At 40.9% G+C, this 9,026-nt stretch overlaps 1 protein-coding gene across 1 annotated transcript; it reads right to left on the reverse strand.

Annotated features, from left to right (window-relative positions):
- Nucleotides 1-4,274: 4,274 nt before the first annotated feature.
- Nucleotides 4,275-8,149, reverse strand: eif2b2 (eukaryotic translation initiation factor 2B, subunit 2 beta). Its single transcript, XM_084737318.1, has 8 exons — nt 7,873-8,149; nt 6,722-6,842; nt 6,389-6,540; nt 6,127-6,290; nt 5,746-5,841; nt 5,529-5,666; nt 5,377-5,443; nt 4,275-4,470 (listed from the first exon to the last, which is right to left on the reverse strand). The coding sequence occupies exons 1-8, from the start codon at nt 8,042-8,044 to the stop codon at nt 4,313-4,315; spliced, it is 1,068 nt and encodes a 355-aa protein (XP_084593444.1). The 5' UTR covers nt 8,045-8,149; the 3' UTR covers nt 4,275-4,312.
- Between the last annotated feature and the right edge of the window lie 877 nt (nt 8,150-9,026).

Here is a 9,026-nt window from a genome sequence, read left to right on the forward strand (position 1 = left end):
TTGTTTTACCTCTTTATTAAAAAAAAAATAGAAAATAGAATATGTAATATTCAATAAAGTTATTTGTTTTAAATAACAGCCTTCTGAATAACTTTGCACACTCATATCGGTGCAAAATTGGTGCACAATTCAGAGCAAATATTGATAATCTGTGAATTTTTCCCTTCTAAAACTGGGTTGGGTCTGAAAAATCCCATATCAGTCAGGCTCCAAGTGCAAGTATCTCATGTGTATTTAAGTGCAGCACATGTATAAAAGTACATTCTCCACTGCCTGAAGAGAAGATGAACAGAAGACTGTTATTTTAACCAAAGGGCATAAAGTTTGTTCTTGTTCTAGAAAACAGCAGGTGAGGTGTGATTCTTACCTCAAGGTCCATTTAGTAGTTGTTCTGAGGTTTTCTGTGCACTCCAGTAAACTCCAGGATCTCTTTACTCGTCCGTTATCGGTGTGATGAATAAAGACAATAGAGAGATGGAGGCTGACAGGATGCAGGTTTATCAAAAGGGGCATCATCTTTATGTTCAATAGACCTTCTTCAGAGCAGCCATACTGATGTAAAATAAAACACAGGTGATACAAGTGATACCAGGGCTCATGAAGTCATGTATGTGCAAAACAGGCTGATGGGTCCAGTAATATTTGAGATTCACTGCAGACCAGCTCCAGGTCTGATAGTCACACACACATGCTTGCAAGCGATCGCATGATCCCCTCCAGGTTTACATCTGGTGGAGATACTGAATTATCATAATCTGTATAATAATAATAATCTGTATTATTATTATTGGAGTAACAGGGGACATTTTTCTGAGTGTTTCTACTTTTAGAACTTTTTAATGTTTACACATTACTTAACATTTTCCGTGCAGGACTTTTTTTAGTACTTTTTCAGAAGTAAAGGATCTGAATACTTACTCCACCACTAAACAAGTGAAACATAAAGATGTGTTTGTTTTGTATTTTTACTTAGTTTTGTCTTTTGCTGACTTTGACTCTGCTGAAAGTCATTCATGTGAACTTTCATCACTCAACACAAAGATGATAACAAATCGTCTGATTTATGGTCAGATCAAATCAGACATTAAAAAGTTTTAGTATTGACAAAAGATCCAGGATCAGCCTGCATCTCTGCAGTTTCAGCTTGCTGCGTGATGACGTCACGTTAGTCCAAGTCAGAAGCCCGATGAGCTCGTGAGTTGATCGCCGGGTGCGGTGGCGCGCGCCTGTAATCCAAGCTCCCGGGAGGCTGAGGCTGGCGGATCGACTGAGCTCAGGAGCTCTGAGCTGCAGTGGACTGTGCTGATCGGGTGTCCGCGCTAAGTTCGGTATCGATATGGTGATCCTGGGGGAGCCCGGGACCACCAGGTCGTCTAATGAGGGGTGTACCGGCCCAGGTCGGAGACGGAGCAGGTCAAAGCCCCCGTGTCGCTCAGTAGTGGGATCGCACCTGAGAATAGACGCTGCAGTTCAGCCTGAGTAACTCAGCGGGACCCAGTCTTTATACACTCATTATTAAACTACTGTCACCACACACACACTCAAACATCACACAGCAGCTCTGTCGCTGCTTCTTCATCTTTTTATTCACATGAAAAACCTTCACACACACCTGCTGCTCTGCTGCTTCTACACCGCCTCCACCTGGAGAACACCTGCAACTACAACAACCACACTCAGCACTTCTCATCATGTCCTGCAGGTGGAGCCAAACTACAACTACAAACATTAAACTGCCTCCTTGTGAGAAACTCATGAACACACTTTTCCATTCAGCTTTATCAGTGTTTCTGTGCTGATAGTTTCGTTCTAGTGAAAATGGAGCAACTGTTCAAATGTTGAAAACACAAGACAAAAACATAGAGGGCCTCCAGATGTTACAACAGACAAGTATCTGCAGGGGTTTGATGCTGTTGTACCAAAGTGAAATATTCCTTGTCTGTATGATTTTGGTCTGAAGACAGTTTATATGATGTTTCTGATCTGCTGTCTGAACCCACTGACAGATGATTTTACACATTCACATTGAAAATCCATCTCATTCTTCAGCTCTGCTCTTTTACCAACATGTTGTTTTCTCTGTAAAGTGTCATCAGGCCGCAGTGTTTCATCCCAACATGGAACTCACGGCTGTTCAGAGATAAATAAATGAACTATAACTTTAGTTTGGTTTATAAAGTTTCAGGTGTTAAAACACCTGAACCACACCAGAAAAAGATTTTTTCCCCATCACTGCTTCTTTTCAGTCAGTTGTCACTGCAAAAGGGCAAAAAACCACAAAGTCTCAGCAGCCTAACTTGACTCTGTATGTTCACACCAGCCAAAATGCCAAAACGCAGGATGATTGCTGCTTGTTCCCACACTGTTAGTACATGGACTGTTTGATCATTAAAAAGGGGTAAAATAATTTTCACTGAGGCTCAATCACATGCAGTTTAATGGCACGTAAACAGCTCTTTAAAATCACCGGGTAGAAAATACTTAAAAGTTGGTACACTGGCTGCACGGGGGCTTACATCAGGTCTACTGCAGAGAAAAGTTTCAACCTCTGTGGTGTCTTGTACAGGTTTTACTTTTTTGTCAGTTTGCCTGTTGTAACGGGCAAAAAAACAAAGAAAACCACAGAGGCCCATCCTGCTAACTTGTCTTCATGGCACAGAAGGTCCCACAGGTTGATTGTTGCTTCTTCCTACAGATGGATTTTTGAAAGATAAATAAAGAATTTATTGTTTTTATCAAGCTGAAATATTTCTGTCTGAGGCTTTATGGCATAGGAGTTGTTCAAATATTTTACTACTTTCTGACAGGAAAACTGCTGTGTAAAATTAGTAAAATGTTTTTGTTTGTTTGAGCTGTTTCACTTTGATAACCCCTTTTTCTTCTCTCTCTCTCTCTCTCTCTCTCTCTCTCTCTCTCTCTTTTTTGTAACAGATTACAAAGTTGTAAAACAGCTGTGATTTATGGTGTAACTCTAACAGGATGATTTTCTGTTGAGTTGTGATTTTTAATTCTCATATTACTTTGTTATTCTTTTCAGGTTGTCCTGTCAGTGATACTGTGTTTGATTGGATAATGGCCCCTGTCAATTAATAGACCAAATAATCTCAGGCAGTTGATGAATGTGATGGACATGACATTGATTTGGACAAGTGAGACATTTAGATGTGTTTGTTTCTGATTGTTTTGACTCTGTAGTTGTGTCTGTTGTTGACTTTGACTGATTGACTGCTGACAGTCATTCATGTGACGTTTCATCACACAACCATTAAAACAATTCGGCTGATTTATGATCAGATCAGATCGAATATAACGTGTTAAACTACTGCTGATGCGCGCTCCCTGATGACGTCACGTTAGTCCAACTCAGAAGCCCGATGAGCTCGTGAGTTGATCGCCGGGTGCGGTGGCGCGCGCCTGTAATCCAAGCTCCCGGGAGGCTGAGGCTGGCGGATCGACTGAGCTCAGGAGCTCTGAGCTGCAGTGGACTGTGCTGATCGGGTGTCCGCACTAAGTTCGGTATCGATATGGTGATCCTGGGGGAGCCCGGGACCACCAGGTCGTCTAAGGAGGGGTATACCGGCCCAGGTCGGAGACGGAGCAGGTCAAAGCCCCCGTGTCGCTCAGTAGTGGGATCGCACCTGAGAATAGACGCTGCAGTTCAGCCTGAGTAACTCAGCGGGACCCAGTCTTTATACACTCATTATTAAACTACTGTCACCACACACACACTCAAACATCACACAGCAGCTCTGTCGCTGCTTCTTCATCTTCTTATTCACATGAAAAACCTTCACACACACCTGCTGCTCTGCTGCGTCTACACCGCCTCCACCTGGAGAACACCTGCAACTACAACAACCACACTCAGCACTTCTCATGGATAATTCAGCTGAACACTGCTGGCTTGACATCACAATAATTTTGTGGAATACTTCTTATCAAAGAAATCTCTCTTTCTATATATTTATCTGTACCATGAGCACTGATCAGCCTCTTGCCGAGTTACTAATCCTTTTTCAGTTACTTATATCAGTGTTTCTGTGCTGATAGTTTGGTCAAGTGGAAGTGAAGCAACTGTTCAAATGAAGGAAACACAGCAGAGAATAAAAATCGTGCATTTAGATTTTTTGATCAGTTTGATTACATGGAAATCTTTTAACATTTTGTAAAATATTCGTTGTATGGAATAAAAAAGAATTTTGCCATAGTTTCAGGGACATTCCCTAAGGAACAACATACTGTACCTCTTAAAAAGAGACACAAAGGACACTGCATCCATCATTTCATTTCATTTATTTGTTAATTACATTGGTTAAAGTTCATGGTCTTCTGGGTGGTAAAGTTCACTCATCAGTCGGTAGATGTATGATGGTGCGTGTCCTCCAATGTTAGAGATGAACAGTGTGATTAGCTCAGGTGGGACATAATCAAACACTGGACAGTGCACATTCACCTTTGAGAGGATCTCACCTGAAATACAAATGGCAAATGGTAAAACCCTCAGAAAATTACCTTGAGGATAATATTCTCCAAAAGAGGAACATTTGAAAGGCTTAAAAGGATAGTTCTGATTTTTTTAAATGAGGTTGTATGAGGTATTTATCCATAGTCAGTGTATTACCTACTATGGTACATGTTGATTGGTACAAACCCCAGTTTGGAGAAGCAGCAGGGGTGCCTGTGTAGGAAGCTAAGCAATGTACTGCTGTGGACAGGGTCAGCAGCAAAACCTATTTTAGATACTTAAAAAAAAATAATACCATTGGTGTATGCTATTCTTACAAAATTTTCACCACCTTACCTTGCCGTCAGACAGCCTTTTCTGAAGGGAAAGGGCCATTACATTTAGACAAATATCGCTCTCACGCTCAACCAGAGTCCTTTTGCAAAAAGAGTAATTTTACCTCACAGGACACAGGTGCTGGTGGTCTACCGCTGCCTCATTCTGTTAGTCTTATTTTGTGTTATAACCGAACGAGGCAGCCATAGATCAACCACTTCTGTGTCCTGGAAGGTAAAATTACTTCTAAAATTACTGGTGTCGCTGGAGATAGCGATAATACTATAGCAGTTTCCTTCTGCAAAAAACTGTCCCACAGCAAAGTAAAGTAATGGAAATATTCTAAATATAGAGTATTATAAAGTGTTTTTTTTAGGTGTCCTTTTTAAGTGGCTAAAATATGTTTATCTGCTGAAACTGTCCACAGTACTCCTTCTCCAAGCTCAGGGCATGCAGACCTCCATCTACTCTAGGTAATACACTGACTGTAAATAAGTACCTCACACAACTCCATTTCAAATAATCTGAACTATGTTGTTAAAAGCTGATGTTAAAAAGATGAAGATCAAGCATTTTGTTAGGAATGTCAGAGTTACCTTCAGTGAAGGGAAGAACCTCATGTGGAGAGACAAACTTATGGAAGGTGTCTTCTTCATTTGGGAACTAAATACACAAATATAGTTTCATTATTTTTTTTTTGGTATCTACAGAAATGATGAGTATCTGGCAGATCAGAGAGTCCCCTTACCTGAGGAGAGAGTTTGAACATGGGAGCACAAACAATCAGAGGTGTTGAGTGGTGCTTGGCTGCAAGGGCCAGTGTGTGCGTCCCGTTGACCGCCCTCAGCCCTCCGTTTGCCAGGACCGTCTGCGTACCAATGATGACCTGCAGAAAGAGACCGACACACACGTTGACCGACATGCTCTGACTCAACTGTTTCAAAGTCGTCTGTGGTGTCAAATACCTTATTCACACGAGACATGACGGCAAATATGGCAGCGTCTGCGATCACAGTTGTCTCAATGCTGGCTTCTGAGAGACTGGTTGCCATCTCATGTCCCTGGTTGAGGTGAACAATGAAATTGAAAATTATAACAATCTTTTATTTCAGTTACACCACACTGTTGTGTTTTCCTGCACAAACATATAATTTTTTTTGTATATACCGAACTGGGAAAGAGGGTGTTTATATATGCTGCTCCCTCAGCTTGGAATGACATGAAAAATGATCTAAATAATCTGGAACTGCTCTTATTGAACACGTTGTTGAACCATGTGGCTGCCAGACTCCTGATTAAATAAAGGTTAAATAACATTTCTTGTATCTGTGATGTGTTTGAGCTACCTGGCAGAAGGGGGCGCACTCCGCCACGATGACATGGAACTTGCGTTTGCGTGCGGCGTCTTTGAGGAAGGCCTCGACAGTGCGTGAGCGGCCGATAGTCATGATGACCTCATTGGAGTGAATGTGCTCAAGTGCCTGCATCGCAATGTTGTCAGTTGTTCCCTCTGAAAAAGAGAAGAGAATAAACACCGAATTTGATGACTATCTAATTTTAGCCGATCAATAAATGACCTGCTTATTAAAAAGAAAAATGAAATCATACCCAGCTCGGTAAGCAACTCATTGATGGCCTCAATGACATTTGCTTTAAGCGGGGCAAAATGCTGTCTGAAGTTCTCCTCGCTGAGTCCTCCGGAGGTCAACAGCTTGTGGAGAGATTCCTGCTGGTCTGTCTCTTCACTGCTACCTCGAGATCTGCATAAAACAACAGAGAACAAACAAGCTCACAGACAGAAGAACTGTGCAAAGCTGATACATTTTTGCAGAAAGACAACACTGACTTTTGACCTTGGTCCATGTGAGTGTGTATATATTCAGCGACCTGAATCGATAACCTTTTGTGTACAGTGACTGGCTTTAACAGCTGTCTCCTCACCTGGCATATTCCTCCCTGATGATCTTCAGCACCCGTCTGATCATGTTACCCACAGTGGTCTCTGAAGGCTGGGCGGCAGTCATTCTTCTCCCCTCTTTCCGGATTATTTCCATCAAATCACCTGAAACAGAGAAGAATTTTAGTGGAAATAAGATAAAATTGACCCTTGAACTCATCCTCCTGTTCTTACTGTTCAAATCACATCTCCAACCTGCAAAGCATCTTGAAAGTGACATACTAATTTTTCTTTTTCATTCATACTGTACATGAGTGTATAATTTGTAAGCAGTAACATTTGACACATAGTAACACAGATGCATCTTCCTGTACAGTTTACTGATTGTCTTTAATTAGCAAAAAAAATTGTGACATGACAGACTTCACGAATGTTTATGACTGTTGACATTAAGAGGCATTCAATCAGTTATTACATTTTTAATGGAAAGCGGACATTGTTTGAGATGTCTTTGTTAAAACAACTTGACATCATTATAATCAAGACAACATAACCTGTCATAAACATGTCAGAGGAGGTGTAATTATCAAACTTTGTTAACATTACCTTACACTGTCATAAGTAGTTTTGACATGGCTGTCATGAGACCATTAGAGGTGTGTCATGAATGTTTTCTTGATGTCAGTGCAGTCATACATTTTATGATAAAGATGTCAGTAAGTTTTATTGCACTGTCAACCTGTATTTTTATTCGCGTGTTGCAATCAGATTTTCTTTGCACCCACATTTATTTTGTATGCATATATAGTTTTCCTCCACACATATATTTCACATAGATGTCCAACTTGAATACTATATACAGACTTATTTTACAGTGTATAATATATTGAGCACAAAATTACCTTTGAGATGAATAAAGCTCTATTTTCTTCTTATCTAATTTGAGTGATCTGTCTTACATTGGAAACTAAGTCTACTTAATCTTTATTAGAAACACTATCTCTATCTGTAAAATTAACAGTTACAATAAAGCATTAAAGTTATGACCACACGTCTGACAGCTGCTGCAACAGTCACAACATATTTGACACGTGTCCACTCTGTCCAGTGACGGCTTTCATACAAGTTACCTTCACTGCTGTTATGTCTGAGTTAAACTGTAAATGAAGAAAAAAAAGATAGCAGCATGAATCACCTGCGCTGCTCCACCGTGCCTGGGCTGTGATCCTGCGGAGCAGAGCTGTCGTTTCTCGGGCTGTCTCCGCCGAGCCCCGCAGCGGCCCCGTACCGCTCCCTCCACGCTTCAGGTCGGACAGAAACGCTTCGATTCTCTCCGTCAGGTCTGTTTCTTTGTCAGGGCCCGGCATGGTTGTTATAAAAACAATATGCTGTTACAGTAAAAACTAGGCAACTCGGATATTTCTACTATCGACCAACTGTTTTGACAAGGAAATGCTACAGGACTGCATCCGGGTCATTATGACTGCGCTTTCATGTGATTGGTGGACCGCTTCACGAGCTATTGCATCAAGTTTGCAGCAGCGAACTGGTTTGCAGTGGTTGTGTCTATGGTAAACCCAGACCCGTAAAACATCTCGCGAGAGTGATCATTTTAACTAAAATCATGTTCTTTCCCTGGCCATAACATGGTGGTGTTTGCCCCCAACCCTAAGCAGAGCTTAACCACTGCGTTGACACGCTATGGCATATAAATAGTCTGTACAACGTGCAAAATTTAAGAACAACGCGTAGAAATATCGCGAGAGTTCACTAATTAAGGTTCCCATCTGGACACGTTCCAATCTAGTGCGTTAGCAAACAGGTGGGATCAGGTTAGTCTTGAAGCGTTTTATGAAGGCCACGGAATCTCTGAGATTTTGTTAAATCACAATAAAATACAGCGTTGGTGTGATTTAAACGTGTCTGTCTGTTCTTTTATTTTGATTTTTTACGTTTAACGCGACCAGCCAGGCCAATCATAACGAGACCAGTGTATTGCCAGATTCTGTATCCCCCTCAGAATCAGTTCCCTTTCGTTAGCTGGCCGGGAATTGCCTGAAAATCATCTACATATCTTTCACTTTGGTAGTCATTGAATTCAACTGATTAAACGTCTTTGTTCACCAGATATGCTCCAACTTCAGTTATAGATTTTTAAATACACTTTTAATTTATATAATGACATTTTGTATGGAAAAGTCAGTGAAAAGTTTTTATATACTTATTGACAACATATTTCACTGTACTTTTTAACACAAGCAAGCAACATACAATCAACAAAACATATAACAGGCAAGTATTCTGTTAGTAAAATGTCTTTGCTGTCAAAGAAAACTAAAACAATTTACT

Source organism: Lutjanus erythropterus, chromosome 15 (assembly GCF_056507025.1).
Source record: "Lutjanus erythropterus isolate fLutEry1 chromosome 15, fLutEry1.hap2, whole genome shotgun sequence".
Lineage (NCBI taxonomy): Eukaryota > Metazoa > Chordata > Actinopteri > Lutjaniformes > Lutjanidae > Lutjanus > Lutjanus erythropterus.